At 36.4% G+C, this 22,164-nt stretch overlaps 1 protein-coding gene across 1 annotated transcript in view; it reads left to right on the top strand.

Annotated features, from left to right (window-relative positions):
- DCBLD2 (discoidin, CUB and LCCL domain containing 2) overlaps nucleotides 1–22,164 on the top strand; it is a 101,495-nt gene that overhangs the window by 7,634 nt on the left and 71,697 nt on the right. Inside the window, 1 exon segment of the mRNA XM_017854291.1 lies at nucleotides 13,209–13,436. Coding sequence (XP_017709780.1) covers nucleotides 13,209–13,436 — 228 coding nt within the window.

Raw genomic sequence — 22,164 nt, 5'->3', positions numbered from 1 at the left:
TTAAATTAATAAATTAATTTAATAAATTAATTTATTTTTTAACCCTTGCAATAAAAAAGCAAGGGTTTTGTTTCTGCTTTACTGAAACTGTCATTTAAACTGTCAGATTTTTGTTTGTTTTGTTTTTTGTTTTAGTTTGAAGCCTAACAGTCTTCCCAGCCTTTCCCAGCCCCACCTCTTCCCAGAAGGAAGACCCCTTTGCTGCACACCCTTGACTATGAGAGGAGTCCTTCAAGCTGAAATTCTGAAAATAGACATGGCAACTTCTTAGAAAGCTCTGCTCCCCGCAGATGGGTCATCCTTTAGAACAGTGACAACTTAAATCAGTGCCAGCAATTTGGGCAAACTTTCTCCTTTGCATGCTTTTTCAGCTTCTGACTTCAACAGGCATCTCCAATATTATAAAAGTTCCCCTAGTTTTTGTTCTAGTGGTTGGCCTGTCTCCTTTTTCTTGCCAGTGGATATTCCTGGGGAGCATTCAGGTAGCTTCACTCATCTGGTGTAATGGAAAAGTAATGAGAAATGGAAACTGGAAAGATTGGTGGGGACCGTATTGTGGAGGACTTCCCACTGAGGGGCAGACTGAGGAGTTTATAGCTGTAATGTTAGGCCTGACATTAGCCTCAGGTGCTTCCTCTTTCACCTGGTTTACTTGGCTGTCACTAGGTTTGGTTATCTCTTCCCAGCTCAGGCACCCCAGATCCATCATCTCAGCAATGCTCTTTCTCTGGTCTTGGACAGTTCCCAAACTTGGGCCCATGTGATAATCCCCATTCTCTGCTTTCTCTGGTTCTGAATAGCTCATAGTTACAAGAGTAAGTCATGTGGCCATCATGATTAGATCTGCCACAAATTAGGACTGGCTAATCAAGTCGAAAGTGGGGATTACTGCTTAGCAGACTTTCTCACTTTGTACAGCTGATTTATATAGCCGAACTCCTGCCCTGCTCCTAATCCTTGCACAGTATGACTGCCTCCTGCCTGAAACCTTGTCCTCTTCCTCTTTATCAGAGCACTGCTTCATTGGGGAATGTGAGTTTTGTTTTGGTATGCTTTACACTTTTATGGCACTTTTACTTTATATCTGGAAACATGCTCAAAATGCCACTAGCTTTTACACATCTCTTTTTTCAATTGTTTATGGTACCTTATATCTCTGCGTTTTTCAGGGACAAACTTTCTAAACGGTAGACTACATCTGTGCTGTATATTTTCTTAGTGACTGGCACACAGCAGATATTTGTTATATTATTAATTTATTTTTTAACCCTTGCAATAAAAAAGCAAGGGTTTTGTTTCTGCTTTACTGAAACTGTCATTTAAACTGTCAGATTTTTGTTTGTTTTGTTTTTTGTTTTAGTTTGAAAACCAAGCAGCTTTGTCTATCTTTATTATTAGTTTTAGTTGTTTCTTTTTTTTTTTTTTTTTTCTTACTACAGTGGTCTTGAAAATCTGAAGGCTTTGGACTTGGACATACCTGGATTTAAATAATAGGCTTGTTGAATTTGACATCCAGTTACCACTCTAAATGTTTTAAAATATGTAACTCGTCTTTCTTTTTAGACTGTAATGAGGGCTGGGATTGAATCTGGGTAGCAAGTAAATTTTGTTCAATGAATGAACCAATATGTGAAAGAAAATTTTGTTTCACTTTACTCTGCAGTTAACATTTCCATTTTTAAATGTTTCCTTTCCACTAAGACTCACTTTTCCATCCTTCTCCCCCTTATCCCCAATTATTGTTCCACCCCTAGCTGAGTGAGAGGAGTCAAGAGCATGCAGGAGAGGAATGTGACAGACAGGCGTGACTGTTCACAGTGATTTGTACATTCAGGGGCTCCAGCCCACCCAAACCTTAGTATGAGTTTTGTGCTCTCCTTTATGACCTTTGCTCTGCCTTTTCAGCCTTCTATCTATTGATGTGTTTCAATGTTTTTTGATCCCCACCATCTCAGATCATTTTATCTCTTCTCTCCTGACATGCCTTTGTTTCTGCCTACTCTTGGCATCCTAAAAGCCAACTTTATAGGTCTGGAGGTGAGGTGGATATTCTGTTGCTTGCATGAAGGAAGAGTGTTTTCGTTAAGACTTTTGAGGTTATAGAGAACAGAAATCTGTATCTGGTTAAGGTAGAAGGAGAAAGTATTGGGAGGATTGTGAAGTAACTTACAGAGTTTTGTTAAAGCTGAACCTACCTAAACCAAGGGGAAAGCAGGAATGCAGCTAGACTTCAGGAACCAAGGACTCAGCTTAGTTCTTCTCTCTTGCTTCAGTCTGGCTTTCTCTTTGTGGGAGGAATCGTGGCTGCTGGCAATCCCGAAGGCTTACAGTTTTAACACGGAGAGATTCTGTATTTTCCCTATTGTACAAGGTCCAGTAATTGGAGGAAAGGGTGAGTTGGCCTCACGTTGGCCCAGTGTGATTCAGTACCCACCCTTGGACCAGTCAAATAACCAGGGGGCATGAGGTCATATTAAAACTGTTGGGAAACTGCAGAGCATGTCCCAGAGAAGGATAAGGCGGGGTACTAGATAAACAGAGGCATCCTCTTCTAGGAGAAAGTGTTACATTTATTAAAAGTCCACTGTATTTTGAAGAAGTTCTTATTGAACCTTTACATTTATCTTGGGAGATAGGTGGTGGTATCCTCATCTGTGAGGTCGTCGCGTCCCCACCAGTGTACTGGTTAGGGTATGTAAGCTTATGGAGGTTAAGGGTCCAGGATCTTCAAAACTGGCATGTCTAGAATTTGACTCTCAGTCTGTTGGACTCTAAAGCCTATGTACTTTCTAATGTGTGAGTTGTCTACCATAACATTAGTTTAGGCTTATTTCTCATTCAACAGCATGTGCTAGGAGCGTTGTATGTTTTATTTCTGTGTGTATGTTTATAAAGGTGAATAGAATGCATTGCCTTTCTAACCAAATTTTACAGCTTGGTATGGTAAACTGACATAAATTTGCATAACTAAGCATATTAAGTACAGAAAGATATTATTATTATGGAAATAGGGAGAAACACCAGGAGCTTCAGAAAGGTTTCACAAAGAAAATAACATTGAGTAGGTATTTGCTAGGTGGATGAAAGGACGAGGGACGTTATTCTTGGCAGAGTGCAATGTCAGGTGCACAGAGGTGACAGCATGCAGCATGTGGGGAGTCACCTATAGTTCAGGACTGTGGAACAAAGAAGTTGTGGGAAAAATGAAGAGATGAGACCAGAAAGGGAATCGGGCCAGATTATGATAGACTTTGTATCCTGGCCGAAGTGTTTGAACTTTGTGGTATCATCAGTGGAAAATAGTTAAAGGATTTCGAAATAAGGGACCTACATGACCCAGATAGTATTTAAGAAACTCTGACTGGAGTGTAGATAGTGGACTAGAGGGAGGAAAGACAGAAAGTGGGGAAAACCTGTTAAAGAACTTTGCAAGGGCCTGTACTTGTTCAGAGGGACTAAATTTAGAACTGCTAAGGAGAGAGAAAGTGTAAAATATAATGACTAGTTAAATTTGAGAGAGCCAAGAGTCAGTTTAATGTTGAGATTTTTCTTTCTGGAATCTTCTTCCTCTTCCTGCTTTCTACTTCTCTCATTCACCAGGATTTCTGCCTAGCTAACTTCTCTTCCTCTCTCTCTCTCTCTCTCTCTCTCTCTCTCTCTTTCTCTCTCTTTCTTTCTTTCTCTCTCTCTCTTCCCTGCCCCGTCTCTCTCTCTCCCCCTCCCCATCTCTCCTTCCATGTCCCTGTTCCTCTCTCTTTCCTTCTCCCTCTCCCTCTCTCTGACACACATACACACACACGCACGCGCACACACACACACACGCACACACACACTGAAGCACTCATTACTTCCCTTTAGACTTCATCATCCCTGGAATGACTCTCTGTGTCTTACTCCCTATATTGTAAACTCTGTAAGGACAGGGGCCTTGCCTGACATTTTTACTGTTGTTCCTAATACCTAATAGCACACTGCCAGGCATGTGGAGGTCATTCATTGAATGCATAGGACATGTGGAGTTTGAAATGCTGTGGAACTTCTGAGCAAAAGTGCTTAATATGTATATAGATAAGATTGAAGACTTTGGAGCTTTCTTCATTTGGTGGTAACTGAAGTCAAGGAGTAGGTGAGATTGCCCACGTAGAATAGAGTGGGGAAAGAATTCTAAAGAACAGCAGCATCAACAGCCTGTAGTAACAAGGTTATATACAGTTAAGGTGTCTGCCAGATGCAGTTGGAAGGTTAAAGGAACTCAGACGTGGGAGAAGAGATTTAAGAAGGAGGGAGGGGAGATGTGAAGGAAGGGAGAAGGAAGCGAGAGAAGGAAGTGCCAGCAATCCCAGATGCTGTAGAAGGTAACAAAAGGTAAGGATGGAAAATTCTCCATTGGCTTTTGGCAGCTCAGAAACTGACTGCTTTAGTGAAGAGTTTCACTGGATATGTGGATCTGTGTGTTTCCTAGGGCAGCTGTAACAAAGTACCACAAACTTAGATGACTTAAACTTACTGTCTCACAGTTAGGGAGGCTAGAATTCTGACATTAGGGGGTACAGAGGGCCATTCTCTTTCCTAAGACTCTAGGGTAGGATCCTTCCTTATCTCTTTCTAGCTTTTTGGTGATTGCAAACCTTAGCGTTCTTTGGCTTGTAATGCATCACTCCAGTCTCTGCCTTTGTGGTTACATGTGGTTCTGCCTGCATCTGTGTCTAAAGTTTCCCCCTCTTAGAAAACACCAGTTGTTGGATTAGGGCCTACCCTAAATCCAGAATGACCTCATTTTAACTTGATTACATTTGCAAAATCCAGTTTCCAGATAAGGTCACATTTGCAGGTACCAAAAATTAGGACTTGAACACAATTCAACCCACAACAGTCTTGAACGTGAATTGCAGTACACTGACATTAGAAAAGGAGGCAGAGAAGACATCAAGCATAGGCAACTAAAGAAATCTATGTACAAGAAGGAAAAGTGAGAAAACGATGGTAGATGTGGGGTGATGAGGGGACACCACGTGGAAGGAGGTTTTTTGTATTTTTAATTGTTATGCTTAGTGTTTTAAAGTTTGTAAAACTGCAGATCCAAGGCCCCACTGAAGAGCTACAATTACAGGTTATAATTTGCAAAAAGACAAAATCAATTTCATGCAAATATAAGATGAACACACCAAATATTTTGTTCAACTCATTCGTTAATGAGGGAATCAGTAAAATGTTAAAACTGTCCATAGAGTATTTGAGAAGCTAGGTGTTGATAGGCAATGTTAGGATATGATTGCTGCATTAGATGGTCAAAACTGATTAATGGCCAACAAGGCCTTAAACTTTTAGGTTATTTTTTTTCAACTATACAGATATTATATTCATCTTTACCAAGCAGCAATCTGTAAGTTAACACGTAACCAAGACTGCAGCCTTTAATCAGCATTAAGTAGCAGGTGGTAATTATTTTGCCCTGTAACTTTGAGTGGCTTTTGCTTTTTATGACATTTAAAGGATGTGCTGCACACTGTTTTTTTTTTACCCTGTTTCCAAGTTTCAGGTCATCTTTCTGACGTACTTGTTAGAATCCATGGAGGTGTAAATAGGAGCCTGAGAACCTTTAATTAGCCTGTAAATGATTCTAACATTGACTTGACTTTGAGTACCACCAAATAAGAGAAAACTGCGAGTCTTTTAGTGCCCATCTGAGGCTGGAACCCATTACTATCTAATGACACTCATCCCCTGGATTTTGTGAGTTTTTTCTCTTTCTATAGCGCTCAACTCTTCGACAAAGAGAAATTATTTAATGATCTGGGATGGAGCTTTTGCCAGGCGGATAGATGCTCAAGAAGAATACAGTGGCTAGGAAGCAAAGGTACCAGAAAGAGTGTAGTTAATATATTGGACATGAGGCTCAGACTAGGTAGAGAAAGAAATGAGGACAGGATTAGCTTGATAGATGGAGAGAAAAGAGAGAAATCCACTTCACACAAAGTATGCACTGGGTGCAAGAGAGCTGAGAGGTCAGGAGACTATAACCAGAAGAGTGAGATGTTAAAGTTTTTAAGATTTCAGATTTGGGAGTAGTTTCCAATAATGGCAAAAATAAAGTCCAGGTTGTGATCCTGAGGGTGAGTTACTGAACTGCAGTAGAGGTCGTTGGGGAGATTAGTGAGCAATACTGTCTCATAAATTTATACTTTCTACAAGACACTAGAAGCTTTAAAGCTGCTATACATTTAAATTTCCTAAAATAATGTGCCATTGTTCTCTTAACTTTAGCCAGATTGTAGCCAAGTGTACTGGGTCAATAAACAATGGGCAAAAGCTGTTCTGGTCTTTTATGACAATAATAGTACTCACAAAGATTTGTTGAGCACATTGTTATGGCTTAGGACCTTGACACCAGTTGTTTTCATATGGTATGTCATTTAAATATTAACCTTGGTAGCTCAAATTGTTAATATTCCCATTTTACCCCTGGCAAAACTGTGATTTAGCAGCAATAAGTAACCTTTTCAAGGTCATTGTGAGTGGTAGATAGGACATTTAAATTCATTGTATGACTCCAGTGTGTTTCACCATTGCATTCTAGGTAGAGTGTGTGCATGGTGGAGTTGAAGAGGATTTATATATAGCTCACATTCCTTCATGTTATTCAGTTTTGTAGATTATCACACATGCAGAGATGAGTTTGAGCTTAAAAAAGAATAAAGCTGGGGGCAATGTCTTTTTTAAAAAATTGTCACATTGACCCTCTTTAGACTCTGAATGCATGTGCATCTTATGCAGTATTTTAAAAATTAAATAAATGATTTATCAAGCCACAAGAAACCATGGAGGAAACTTAAATACATTCTACTAAGTGAAAGCAGCCAATCCGAAAAGGCTACAAACTGTAGGATTCGAACTGTAAGATGCTCTGGAAAAGGCAAAACTAGGGAGACCCTGAAAAGATCAGTGGTTTCCAGGGTTTTGGGGGAGGTAGAGATGAGCAGGTGGAACATGGGATTTTTAGGGCAGTGAAACTACTCTGTGTGATACTATAGTGGTGGGTACATGTCACATATTTGTCCAGACCTGTAGAATGTACACCGGGAGTGAACCCTAGTATGAACTGTGGACTCAGGGTGATAACAATTTGTCAGTGTAGGTTCATCAATTGTAACAAATGTATCAGTTTAGTCAGGAATGTTAATGAAGGAGGCTATGCAAGTGTAGGGGCAAGGGATATATGACAAATATCTGTTCTTTCTATTCAGTTTTATTATGAACCTAAAACTGCTTTAAAAAGTGAAATGTAATTAAAATACTAAATTTATGTTACATATATTTTACCACAATTTAAAAACTGTAGGGATGGAGAAAGATATATCTTGTGAACACTAAAGAAAACTGGAGTCGCTGTATTAGTTTCAGACAAAACTTCAGAACAGGAAAATTACCAGGGTTAAAGAGGACATTAAAAAATTAAGTGAAATTAGAGTAGTATTTGAATTATCTGAGATTTATAATGATGCACCTTAACCTCACAATTACAAGGTTGATATGGTACTTCTGGTCTAAAAATTCGCAGTACCAAATAATATATTAAAAACTTTATTGTAACAGAATGAAATCAGATGTATTAGTTAACAGTTGCAACTTGCTCTTAATACTTTTATGTTGCATAAAAGCTCCATGCTTTCTCATTTTAAGATCTCACAGATGTATTACGTGACCGAAGTGACACTTACTTAGAGCAAGTATAGTCAGACTTACCAGTTCAGCAAAAGAAAAACCTTGAAAACTCACTGGAAAAGTTTAAACCTTTGCTCTCCATTTTGGCATATTTTGCAAGCATATCTTGCGTTTGTATTTGCTGTTAAAGGAAATAATTTTGGAAATCACAATGTTCATATTATTAAAATTCAGTAAAATATATATATATAAAAGAACGTAATTAATACAATTTATCAGTAGTGATATGGCTCAAATCTGGAGGGGGCTGGAAAGTCATATGGAATCAGCATCACAAGCACATACTTAAACAAAAAACACACTTGATTTGGAGTTTAATTAGAGTAGCCTAAAACAGCATGCATTCTTTGTTGCAATAATTCATTGTCATTTAAATATGTTGCATTTTCTTCCTATTTTTTTCTAGGGATAAGTAGTTAAAAAAAAAGAAAAAAATTTTTTTTTTTCCTGGAATAATATCAAAATTTGTATCTGGCTTAACACATCTGACCTTACACTCTTCAGAGGAAGTGAACACATGTTCTATGAGTAATTCCCTAAATAAATGTGCGGCCAAACAAAGACGCAGTAAGATCAAATTCCAGTGTTTTTTCTTAGCTGGAATAAAATTAAAATTCAAAAATTAGGCTACCAGGCTTCCACCCTTTTTGATCACTTATAGTCTGGTGGAGACTATGTCGGGGAGGAGGAGGAGAAAGAACCTGTCAGTGATAGTGCTGATGGAGTTTGGAGAAGGAGAAAGTTAGTGAAGTTGGAGTTGGTGAGAATGTATGGATTGGTGCGATGAACATGGTTTTTTCCAGTAGTAGTTATACTCTTTTTGTCAATTCTGTCTTGTGAGAAGGAGTAATAGTAGGTGGTGTAGCCTGGTCACAGATCATTATTTTTCCCAGTGTACAAAGCTACTCAGAATTAATAGCAGTCAGGGATGATTACTTTTAGCTCCCTTTCCTCCTAATGTTAAGAGCTCCGACCCAGAAAAAAAATATCATTTGAGGCCTATAGACTAATAAAAAGAATCGTTTTCTTTAACGTAAAGAAAATAAAACATTCCATTTACTTTTAAAAAATTGGAAAGTCGGAACATAAAACTCTTTAGTATAACTGCTGATCTTTGGGGGAAAACCAGTCTCTTATTGAAGAGTTTATCCTTTGGGCCAAATGGAACCCAACCAAGAACTAAACCATATCTTTTTTCTGAGATTTTCTAGCTTTGACTCTAAGTCAGCACTTAACCTCAGCACTATTCACTATTCAGGTTGATCATTCTTTGTTCTGAGGGACTCTCCTGTGCATAATAAGATGTTTTAGCAGCTTTTCTGGCCTCTACCTACTAGATGCCAATAACACCCCTCCCCATCCAGTTGTGACAACCAAAATTGTCTCAAGACACTGCCAAATAGGAGGTAAAATTGCTTCTGTGGGGGTCCTCTTCCCCTCTGCCCTGCAACCCACCTTTTGAGAATCACTGCTCTAAGTGTATTACAGAATTGGTTGATCAAGAATGTTTTCCCAATTTTAGTTCTACTTTTAAATATTTTGTCATATTTTAAGTATCTTGGTGGAATAAGCTTTACTTTTAAGAACTGTAAAAATAAACTGGAAACGCATTTCTAATTTAGGGGTGAAAGTGAGAACGAGGTCTTTCCTTGATTTGCAAATTCAATGTTAAGACCTTTGCATGCCTAGCACAGGAGTTTTCAGATTGCAGTTGGGGACACATTAGGGGGTCATGAAATACTTTAGTGGTTCATGAACGTGCTTGCAAAAATGTATAGGGTCACAATGTAAAAGGTATTTCTTTTGGCATAAACAAAAAACATATGTGTATGCCTAGCCTTCCCTTTCAGACTGGAATATTCTGAACATATGCTTCATAGCAGTAGGTGCTTAGTGAAGCTGTTTATCCAGTCAGGTTAAACTTGTCAAATATTTTTTGAGATACAAAACATTCAAATGTGTTCGTTGCTGAAGATTGGAGACCTGTTGTTAACTTTAGATTCTGGTGCATATCATCTTGCTTGCAAGAGGAGGGAGCTCGGAACTCCATCACATAGTTTAGAACATTCTTGGCACGTTACGTGTGGACTGTTCCTGCCCTCCCCCTACACAAAGTGATGAAAAAAGACAACTCTGCAATTATTGTCTTCATCAGCATGCATGCAAAAGTCTTGTTTTTCATCAGTTAGTATTTCTTTTGTTAACTTTTGTAGAAATTATCCTTCATGTTGGAAAGGTCAATAAATGTTTTGTGTATTTATTGAGAATCAAACATGAGCATAAGACATCTAAAATGACTCCTAACACTCTGCTTGTACTTTTGTAAAATCATTTTTAAATGACAACCTTGAGTTGAATAATAGCCTACAGGGAATACCTTAAATGTGACAGTCTGCCACTGCAAAGTCGTAGATTCAGCTGTTGATAGAAAATTCCTGCGTTTCTGAAATTCATCTACACTTTCAATTACCTAAAAAGCTGCCTTTGTTTCTATTTACTAAAAAACATACGTTAATGTTTGGAGTTATTTCGTTTATTCGGTGGTTATTTTTTGAAGATTGAACCACCTACAGAAAGAGTGTTTTCATCGTTTCAGTAGTAAGGACATTTCAGACTAGTTTTATAATGTTAGAAACTCTGTCTTAGGGTGGTAGTTTTTTCCTCTGAGGAAAAATGTTAATGATTGTTTAAGAGTAATTTATCTTACAATTCATTTTCACAGTAGATTTTTTTTATATCCCTATGTTTTTAATTTAGCTGAAATCCAGCAGAGATATTCAAGGTATTTTCATGCCAGTTTCAGAGGAAATTTGTGTTAGGGTTTTTTTGTTTTGTTTTGTTTTTTGTGGACTGTATAACATCCTACATTTTATATTTGCAAGAGACCAGTGGATATATTGCACAAAAATCCACGTTTATTACATTCTGCGCTTATATATTTTTGTATTACTGAGTTGCTAAGCCTAGTTCTTGTATGTGAAATGAAAGCAAGTATAGAAGATAGCCAAAATTTAATGTTGATTAAAAACTAAGCTTTGTGTGAGAGATAATTGTTTCAAAAGCCAGGTTTCTAGCACTGACCGTTAAAAGTAGACTAAGGAGCAATACTAATATGGATTCAACAATAAAATTTCTTTATCAGCCAAGGATATGATTTTTAAGTATTGTCATAAGAATTTAGGTACAAAGTTGTTCCATCATTAAAGTTAGTTTTGAGACTAGTTTGAAATTACTTTTTCATAGATTAATGTACAGTTTCCTTATTCAATTAATAAATATTTATTTAGCATCCACTACTTACTAAATACTATATGAAGTTCTTATTCATAGGCTTTTAAAAGCTTTCGTCTTTTCTAGCAAATATTAGCACTGCATTGTTCTAAAAATAATCAACATAGTAGAAAGTTCTGTTACAGCCCTCTGTGTCCGTATTGAGTTTGGAACTCAGCAGTGTCACTTTTAACATAGTTTTTGTGTAAGTGCTGTACTATTCTGAAAGGTGATTATAAATAACTCTTTTGAAGGACAAAATGCTATTATTTTAAAAGGATATATTCATCTTCCTACTAGAAAGAGATTTATTTGAATCTCATTGTTACGGAATGCAGAACAGTACAATCAGAGCAGCTGCTGAAACTCCTAAATGAACATTAATTTTTTCTTCTGGGTACTCAGTGAAAACAAAATACAAACTTTATGATAAAGAATGCAAATATTTCATTTTTACAAACATGTTGTTATCTAAGTTTCTGTATTTAGCTGCTGAATAAATTTCTGGAGCAAATAATGCTGCTGCCAAGATATAAAGGTCATTTTTTTCTAATCTTTAATTTTACTTCTCCTTATTCTGTAGGGAAAAAAAATAAGGTGTGTGAGAGGGACTACTAAAAAGTTAAATTTCAGTAAATATAGGATTAAACTTCATTATATATTGCTTTAATAATTTCAAGAAGGAGTGCCTTGTAGTCTGTTATCCAGCCAATGATCTACATAATCTTTAGTACATAGTGTTTTTTAGAAGTCATTCAGCTTCTCACGTTTATGCAGCCAACAGACATGTGAAAAAAATGCTCATCATCACTGGTCATTAGAGAAATGCAAATCAAAACCATAATGAGATACCATCTTATGCCAGTTAGAATGGTGATCATTAAAAAGTCAGGAAACAGATGCTGGAGAGGATGAGGAGAAATAGGAATGCTATTACACTATTGGTGGGAGTGTAAATTAGTTCAACCATTGTGGAAGACAGTGTGGCAATTCCTCAAGGATCTAGAACTAGAAATACCATTTGACCCTCCAATCCCATTACTGGGCATATACCCAAAGGATAATGAATCATGCTACTAGAAAGAAATATGCACATGTATGTTTATTGCAGCACTATTCACAATAGCAAAGACTTGGAACTAACCCAAGTGTTCTTCAGTAATAGACTGGATAAAGAAAATGTGGCACATATACACCATGGAATACTATGCAGCCATAAAAAAGGATGAGTTCATGTCCTTTGCAGGGACATGGATGAAGCTGGAAACCATCGTTTTCAACAAACTGTCACAAGGACAGAAAACCAAACACTGCATGTTCTCACTCATAAGTGGGAGTTGAACAATGAGAACACATGTACACAGGGAGGGGAACATCACACACTGGGGCCTGTCGGGATGGGGGGCTGAGGAAGGGATAGCCTTAGGAGAAATATCTGATGTAGATGACAGATTGATGGGTGCAGCAAACCAACATGGCACATGTATACCTATGTAACCTGCGTATAGTGCACGTGTACCCCAGAACTTGTATAATTTTTTAAAAGTAAAGAAAAAGAGAGATATCATTCAGCTTCTCACAGATATTTTAGTTCATGATTTGTAAATAGATGAAGCTGATCACATATTTTTATATTTTACATTCACTTTTTGAACAATTACTCTAAGTTGCTCTTCTTTTGAAGATTGGATTTGTTATAACATGTATATGTATATTTAGTAACTAATTTATATTTACTTTTATTTGTTCAGAATTGAAATCTCCTTGAACTTATAAATTATATAGGTAACCATTGATTATTTTGACCTAACTTGGCTTCTCTTGGCTCCTGTGAATAGATATACTAAGAACAATGTTAAGTCTTGTAATTTGTTAAAGGATACAAAGTTACAGCTAGATAGGAGGAATCTACCACTGCAGGATGTCTATAGTTAACAAAATTGTGTAGTTTCAGGTAACACAAATGATAAATGTTTGAGATGATGCATTTGCTAATTGCCTTGATCTGATCACTATACATTGTATGTATCAGAACATCAATATGAACCCCATGAGTATGTACAATTATTTGTCCATTAAAAAAATTAAATAGAAAGTATGGGTGGTATAAAATATTTGATGTCATAGGTATTTTTAAATCTTCACAAAAAATCATTATAGAGGAAGTAAAATATGTGAGAATAATTTATCATTCTTTTCACTTTTTTTTTTTAAAGGTGATGGATGTGGACACACTGTACTAGGCCCTGAGAGTGGAACCCTTACATCCATAAACTACCCACAGACCTATCCCAACAGCACTGTTTGTGAATGGGAGATCCGTGTAAAGATGGGAGAGAGAGTTCGCATCAAATTTGGTGACTTTGACATTGAAGATTCTGATTCTTGTCACTTTAATTACTTGAGAATTTATAATGGAATTGGAGTCAGCAGAACTGAAATAGGTAGGACATTTTTTTGTAAATGTACCTGTAAATACATCATTGTCTCAATGATGTATTTTTTTGATATTAACATAAGATAACCATGCTGCATAAAGTGCTATGTGGGAAATTATTGAATATGTGTAAAAATCTCGAATTTGAGTTTTTTGGGAAGAGAAGATTCTTGTCTATTTATTTTCCTAATAAACACATATTGGTACCCTTGCCCAAGATGCCACTGTACTACTAAGAAGGAGGAAGTTAATTCTCTCTCTCTCTCTTTTTTTTTCTTTTTTGATACGAAGTCTCGTTCTTGTTGCCCAGGCTGGAGAGCAGTGGCGCGATTTTGGCTCACTGCAACCTCTACCTCCTGGGTTCAAGTGATCCTCCTGCCTCAGCCTCCTGAATAGCTGATTACAGGTGCCTGCCACCATACCCAGCTAATGTTTTTTGGATTTTTAGTAGAGATGGGGTTTCACCATGGTGGCTAGGCTGGTCTCGAACTCCTGACCTCAGATGATCCACCCACCTCAGCCTCCCAAAGTGCTGGGATTACAGGCGTAAGCTACTGAGCCTGGCCAGTTATCTCATTTTTTAAAAATGTTCTCATCTCATAATTTTATTTGCAATTGAAGAATACATGTATAATTCATGCTTAGGGGACAGTACAGCATGGTGATTATAAGCAAGGGTTTTGGATCCAGACTTCCTGAGATTAAAGCATAACTCTCATCAGCTTGCTGTGTGACTTTGGCCAGATTACCTGACCTCTCCATTTTTTATCTTGTGAAAAACACAGGGAATGAACTAGTATGTGTAATGTGCTTAGAAAAGTGAACAGCACCTAAGACATAATATATGCTGAGTAAATGGTAGTTGCCATTGTTGTTCTTGATTAAGAGCAGTGGTTCTCAATTATAGCTGCATATTAGAGCCACCTAAGTAGTAAACAATACCTTAAACCCAGTTACCATCCTAGACCAGTTGAATCAGAATTGATTAGGTGGAACCCAGGCCTCAGTATCTTAAACGCTTCCTGGGAAAATCTCTTTTGCAGTCAAGGTTAAAAACCTTTAATTTAGGCATCAGTACATTTCTTAAGCAAGAAAGATGGAAAATTTGTAAGGCTTTTAGGTGAACTAACATTATAAAATTAAGAATTCTCTGTGAGTTTATTTAGAAACAATTTTTTGGTTCCAGTGTATAAAATATCCTTCAGAACTATAATAGGAATCCAGTATACTGTTCTTTAAATACCGTACTGTGTTCATCCTCTGGCCTCCTCTCCACCTCTAGTGAAGTCTTTCATTTCTTCTTTACTTTTTGGCCTCTTACCTACCAGAGGAAAAATTCCTGCCCTATTTCCCAGGCTGCTGATTGATAAACTTTGGTGCTTCTCAGTCAGCTCTTGATTAACCTGGTGGTTTGAGCACCACGTGCATATTGCGTGAATATATGGTATTGAACAAAGTTTTAGGAACACAAATCGCCTGAGGATGTAGAAAAACTTACTGTAATATTAACACTAATAGAAGATAACTGGATAGTAAATGTCTCCAGCAGATGCAGTAGAGAGCACACAGTACCACCTGGGCATTCTTTAAACAACAGTGAGAAAAAGTGAACCACCGTTTGGTCACCCCTCTAACACTTTACAGGAAATAAGGGAGATAGAGAAATACATTCTACTGACTGTAAGGTCTAAATTAAGGAAATATGAAATTCTGTAGAACAAATGACCTAGTTTCTTCAACATATAAATAGCATTTAAAAAAATAGAAGGGGGAAGGGAACTGTTGTACATTGCGACATATCTTCCTAAAGTATTATGTGACTTTGCTTGGATCTTGATTCAAGCTAACCACTGAAAGAAAATATTTTTAAGATTATCATAGAAATTTGAAGCATTGGGCATTCAGTGATAGTAAAGAATTACTGTTTTAGATGTAATAATGTTAAATTATTTTTAAGTTCTAATTTGTTACAGACGTTCTGAAGTTCAAATGTCTAGGATTTATGTTTAAGTATATGAGAAATAGGGAGAAGGATAGGAGAAACAAGGGGGCCTTGGTGAAGCTGAGTAATGGGCAGATGGGAATTGTTACACCTTCTTCTTTCTACTTTTGTGTAATTTTGAAAATTCCAATAAAGAAAAGTGGTTTTCTTAAAATAAGGCAAGAGAATTATATATTTAGACAATACATAGTGGCACTGTTGCTAGAGAGGAGGAGTGGCATGGGGAAGATTCTGAGCACAGGTTTTAAATGGCTCGCTAAGTTCTCAAAGCTCCAGGAGTTACTTGCTGAGAGTCCTTTTTCTACAAAGTGTTGAACCTGCCCAGACTTTACATAGTCACTTTCTGTACAGTCTGAAGATTAAAAGAAGTAATACTTTGCAGTGTTTGGTGTGTAGTAGGTATTTAATAAATCTCCACTTACCCTTATTTCCATTGCTTTTTCCTATTCTCCTCATGAGTGAATGGAAAGCTGCAGAAAGGTCAAGGGGCCTGAGTGATGATGGTCCCTGTTGGGCTTCAGTTTGTACCTACCCTTCCCCCATCACATCTACTATATACCCACTGGTCCTCCATTTGGTTGCAGCCTATGGTTAGTGGTAGAAAAGTTTCTTAACATATTGCAGAGAAATAAAGATAATTCAAGAATAGTCATTTAACATTCTGGTTAAGATAGGTCTGCAAACAATTACAGGATAGAAACAAATACATTGTGGGCATCAAGATTTCAGTGATAATGACACTGAATCTTTTTTTTTTTTTTTTCCTATATCATGTTTTCTCAGTGCCCCTTTAGAAAACAAGTATTAAAGGAGAAGAGAGTTCGTTGGTCTCTCTGTGTTTCTGATGTTTACATTTGAAGTATATGGGCTAATTATTTTGTGGGATGTTTGTCTGATGCTTCCTCATGATAAGATTCCAGTGGCAGACTTTTTGCAAGAATACCACAGAAGCGATGTTCTCAGTGTATCATATCATGGCACATGAGATTGATTCGTCCCATTTCTGGTGCTGTTAACTTTGATACTTTGGCTAAGGTGATGTCTCCCAGTTTTCTACACTGTTTAACTATGCTGCTCTTCAAAACCAATACTTGTCTGATTGGGAGATTCTTTGAAATTATGGAAATATCCTGTTACTCATCAAACTTACACCCACTAGATTTGGGATATATTAATCTTGTATGAATCAATTATTTTCTAATTTCATTATTCCATCTATATTTATTACGTTTTTTTTTCTATTGAAAACAGGATCTTTCCCTTCTCTCCCATTTGTTTGTTTATCTCAGTGTGAAGTCAGTGGATTCCTATGTTAGTCCATCACTCATCATCCTTTCCTGTCATTATTTTGGTGCTCAGATTGTCCCAAATCTCCAGTGGGAGCCTCTTCATGCCAGCTCCTGTGTCCTTTGGTAATGTCTTTATCATTCTTTGAGTACTTCTTTATATTCTGGCATGGGACATTCTAGATTTATCTTGTGCTTGCCCTACTCCAGCCTGGTTCTTTTTAGTGGAGAATGGTATTAGAAATCAATGTCTGGTTGCTAGGTTTAGACCAATGAGCTACCATATGCCCTATCAACAGACAGATTTAGTAAATAGACATTTGTGTATACATATGTATATACATGTATCTGTGTTATATCTATTTATATTTATCTGTCTGTATTAAAGAGTTGAGTTTATGCTGATACCTTTAGTACTAATGCAACATTATAGGGTTCATTCTGTCCTTTTCCTATCTATCTTTCTAACTCACTTCTCTGACAGTGAGAAATCTTGCTCCTGTTACCTCTATTTACTTACTTGTTCAGTGCTATAACCAGAAAATAGTTTTAGAATTGCTAACCCATGACTAGAACTGAAAGAAGCCTGCTACCTAGAATTCGTACCTGAGGACTTACAATCTAAATACTACATTAAAAAATTCTTTGGGCTGGTTCTTACTCCATCACCACCTGCCCTTCAATGTGGTTATGTTACTCATTTGAAATATGGTTTGGTTTATTTCTTTCTGTTCATCTTCCATTATAGGTTTTTTTCTTTGTCCTTGTTGGTTTTCGTTCTCTTTTGTTAAATATGTTAAACATTAACATGATTCTCAAAGTTAAAACTGTACAAAAAGATAGATAAGTGACATTCCTCCCCTTTACAGTGCATTTCTTCTATCCTTTTAACCCCATCTCCACCCACTCCCTATAGCTAACCAATTGCATTAGTCTTTATCTTTTCTGTACTCTTTTATACAAATGACATTTATATTTTCTGTTTTCTCTTTTCTTACACAAAATTTAACATTCTTTCAATGTTCTTTTGTACTTTGCTTTCCCCCCACTTATCAGTGTTTTCTGGAAATCACTGTGCATCACTTTGTAGAGATAGTCCTCATTCTTTTTACAGCAGTATAGGACTCCATGTGAATGTATCATAGTTTATTTAATCACTCTTTTATGAATTATTCTGTCGGTTGCTTTCAATATTTTACAGTTATAAACTATTTTTGTATTCTTTGAGGTGTCTTTGGTGCAGATTCCTGAAGTGCAGTTGCTGAGTCAAAAGGTAAACTATATACTTTGTTAGACATTGCCAAATTGGAAGTTATACCAGTTTGCATTTCCATAGCATAAAAATGCTTATTTTCCACAGCCTTCCCAACAAAGTGAGTTGTCATGTCTTTTAAGTGTTGCCAATTGATAATGATAAATAGTACTCAGTATAGTTGTAATTTGCATTTCTCTTACTATGAGTGAAGTTGAACTGTTTTTTTCCATATGTTGACGGCCCTTTTTTTTTTCTTTTTTAAATTTTAGCTCTTCCTGTCTTTTGCCCATTTTCTATCAAGTTTTTTTTTTTTTTATTTTAAAGACAGGGCTTTCTGTATTGCCCAGGCTGGCCTCGAACCCTAGGCTCAAGCAATTTGCTCACGTCAGCCCCCTGAGTAGCTGGGACAACAGGCACACACATTTGCCCATCTGTCAAGTTTTCTCGGTCTTTGTTTCTCTCAGGTTTTAGGAGTTCTCATTATCTTTTAGGGATGTTAGTCTATAAACATAATAGTGGTATATGCTACAAATAATTTCTCCTAATTTGCTAGTTGTCTTTTGACTTTGTTTATGGTACTTTTTTTCAACCATGCAAACTTTTAAAAATGTATTAATAGTTAGATTCTTTAGTCTTTTTTTAAATTGCATCTAGATTCTAAGTCATAGTTAGAAAGTCTCTTCCTGTATCCCAACTAAAGATAAATTTACCCATTTTTTTTGTAGTGGGATTATATTATTTCATTTTTTATATTTAGATCCCTGGTACATCGGGGTTTTTTTCTTTTGTACGGCATGAGGTGTAGATCTCATTGTGTTTTCCATATGACTAACCACTCGTCCCATCACCGTTCATTTAAAAGTTTATCTTTGTCCCAGTGGTGTGAAATACTGCCTTTATCATATACTGCAGTTCTCTATGTGCTTGAGTCTATTTCTGGACTTTGGGTTGCACTCCACAGATGTATCTATCCATATACCAGAATGTGACTGTTTTGTAAAGGCTTTCAGAGGCTTTATAGTGTGTATTAATGCCTGATAGGGCTTAGCCTCCTTTCAGAAATGTTCATTTTTAGTGTTTTCCTAGCTCTTCTTGCCTGTTCATTTATCCATGTGAAATTTAGTATCAGCTTATCTAACTCCATAAAAAAGCTCGTTGGTGTTTTTATTGAGATTGTGCTATTTATAAATTAACTTTATGATGTTGAGTTATCATGTTCAAGACCAAGAGCTCTTTTTTTTCTCCTTTCTTCACATCTACTTTTGTTGTCTTTAAGGATTGTTTTAAACTTTTTCTCATGTAGGGTTGACACATATTTTTGTTAAACTTAATCCTTAACGTTTTGTCTTCTTTGTTGCAATGGAGATGGAGGTGTTTTTGTTTTGCTATTATGTCGTGTAATGGGTTCCTAATTATGTGAAGACTGTATTTCTATATGTTGATTTTTTTCTGCTATTTTACTGAGTTTTTAAAATTATTTCAGTTAGTTTTATCATTCACTTTCTAGGGATTTTCAGATATACAATCACATCTGCAAATAGAGATAGTTTTACTTCTTTTTTTTCCAATTATTATGCCTATGGTTGATTCTTTTATCTAATTGTACTGGCTAATACCTCCAGTCCAGGACTATGTTAAATAGTAGTGGAGATAGCGAGCATCCTTTCCAGGTTCCTTATCTTAGTGGAAATTTAAAGTGTCTGAGCTCAGGTTGCCATAACAAAATCTATAGACCGAGTGGCTTAAAAAACAGCAATTTACTTTCTCAGAGTTCTGGAGGCTAGAAGTCCCACATCAAGATGCCAAGCAATTCAGTTTCTGGCAAGGGCTCTCTTCCTGACTTGTGGATGGCCACCTTCTTCCTGTGTCCTCACATGATGGGGTTGAAGGGATGAGGAGAGAGAAACAGCAGGTTCTCTCATGTCTCTTTTTATAAGGACACTAATCCTGTGGATCAGTGCCCCACCTTAGGAAAATTAAAACTATTTAATTATAATTACCACCCCCGAAGAGCCTACTTCCATACTATAGTCATATTAAGAGTTGGGACTTCAACAGCAATTAATTCTTGGGGGGCGTACCAGTACGGTCGTAATAGGAAGTATCCATGATTTCTGTTAAGTGTTGTTATCAAGAAAGATAAATTGAATTTTGTTGAAAAGTTGTTTCTTTTTTTTTTTTTTTTTTTTTTTTTTTTGAGATGGAGTCTCGCTCTGTTCTCCCAGGCTGGATGCAGTGGCCGGATCTCAGCTCACCTGCAGCTCCGCCTCCGGGTTTACGCCATTCTCCTGCCTCCAGCTCCCGAGAGCTGGGACTACAGGCGCCCGCCACCTCGGCCGGCTAGTTTTTTTTTGTATTTTTTAGTAGAGACGGGTTTCACCGTGTTTAGCCAGGATGGTCTCGATCTCCTGACCTTCGTGACTCCACCCATCTCGGCTCTCCCAAAGTGCTGGGATTACAGGCTTGAGCCACCGCGCCTGGCCTTGAAAAGCTTTCTTAGCATCTATGGAGGTAATGATACGGTTTTTCTATCTAAATCTATTGGTATGGTGTATTATATTAATGGGTTACCTAATATTGAACCAGCTGTGCATTGTTGGAATAAATATCTCTTGGTTATGGTGTGGCATTCTTTTAATGTGGCATTGGATTATGTTTCCTAATATTTTGTTAGTATTTCGCATAAATATTGATAAGTGATACTAATTTGTAATTTACTTTGCATTTTCTTTGTCAGGCTTAGGTATTGATATTATACATACAAATAAAAGAAATATGAAGTTTTCCTTTTACTTCTCTAGAAAATTTACAGAGAATATGAACAATCTAGTATTTGAAGGTTTCACTCTGTGAAACTATCTTAGCCTGGTGAGTTTTTGGTAGGATGCTTCCTTAATGACGTTCTCTGTTTCTTCTCAGGAAATTGGTCTGTTTGAGCTTTCTACCTCTAATAGGTCCAATTGTAATAAACTATACTTGCCTGGTAATTACCCATTCACCTAGGTGATCTAATACACTTGTCGTGATGTCTGTAAAATAGAATCTTACATTTATTAAAATGGTTATTTCAGTGTTTTTCCAATAGTTGTTTCCCTCCTGTCATTTCTTGTTTTACATATTTATGCTTCCCACCCTCTTTTTTCATTAAATTAGCTAGGGTCATGCCTATTGTGTTAAATTTTTCCAAAAAATTCATTTTGATTTATTAGAGCTATTGTTTTTCTGTTGTCTACATTATTAATCTCTATTTTCATGATTTTAAAATTTTTGGGTTTTGTTTTTTTTTTTACTTTGTTAACTACTAGTTTTAGCTAGCAATTTAATTCACGTTTTCTTTCATTTTATTGATAAAATATCTAAGCCTATGAATTTTATTTTGATCACATCCTTAAGAATGGTATCACTGATTAATATTGATCAATTACATCATTTATTAGGAATTTTGTAATTTTGGTTTGTTTTTCTTTTACCCAATAATTGTTTAATAGGTTTATTTCTAATTGGAAGGACCTTTCTTTGTTGTTGCTAATAATGTATAATTTTATTGCATTAGAGTCAGAGAACATTGTAAAATTTCTACTTTATGGAACTTTCTAATGACTTCTTTATAAGCTAATGTATGACCAGTTTTTTTTGCGAATATTCTATATATACCTGAGAACGTTTACTCTCTACTGTAAAAAGTTTGATGTGCATTTAAAGTATCTGTCTTTATTTTGCTGTTTCGGTCTTCTATATTCTTATTTTATCTACTTGATCTCCTATTTGGCGTGGTTCTTTCTCTTTCTTTGCTGTGTCTCCTGGAGGTTTTGCTTTTATAAAGTTGCTGTGTTGTGTTGACTAGATATTCATAATTCTAATATCTCCATTTTAAATTATGACTTCTCACATTTAAAGGTTTTCTACCCATCATATAGTACTTTTTAGTTTGAATTCTCCTTTGTTTGGCACCAGTATCACACACATACCCTCCTATTTATTCCTTACTGTTTTCATTATCCTACTGTGTCTGTCTGTGCCCATCACTTTATTTTTAGCCTTTCTGAATCACTTTGTTTTGGGTGTGTTTCTTGTATATTGCATATTTTTGGGTCTTCATGAGCCAAATTGCAAATATTTTTTAATGTCTAAGTTAAATCCATTTTCATTTATTTATAACTGATACTTTTTTTTTTTTTTTATACTTTAAGTT

This window comes from Rhinopithecus bieti, unplaced genomic scaffold, assembly GCF_001698545.2.
Source record: "Rhinopithecus bieti isolate Rb0 unplaced genomic scaffold, ASM169854v2 scaffold_38527, whole genome shotgun sequence".
Taxonomy (NCBI): domain Eukaryota; kingdom Metazoa; phylum Chordata; class Mammalia; order Primates; family Cercopithecidae; genus Rhinopithecus; species Rhinopithecus bieti.
Note: the sequence above shows the minus strand (reverse complement) of the source record. Positions and strands in the feature narration are given on the sequence as shown.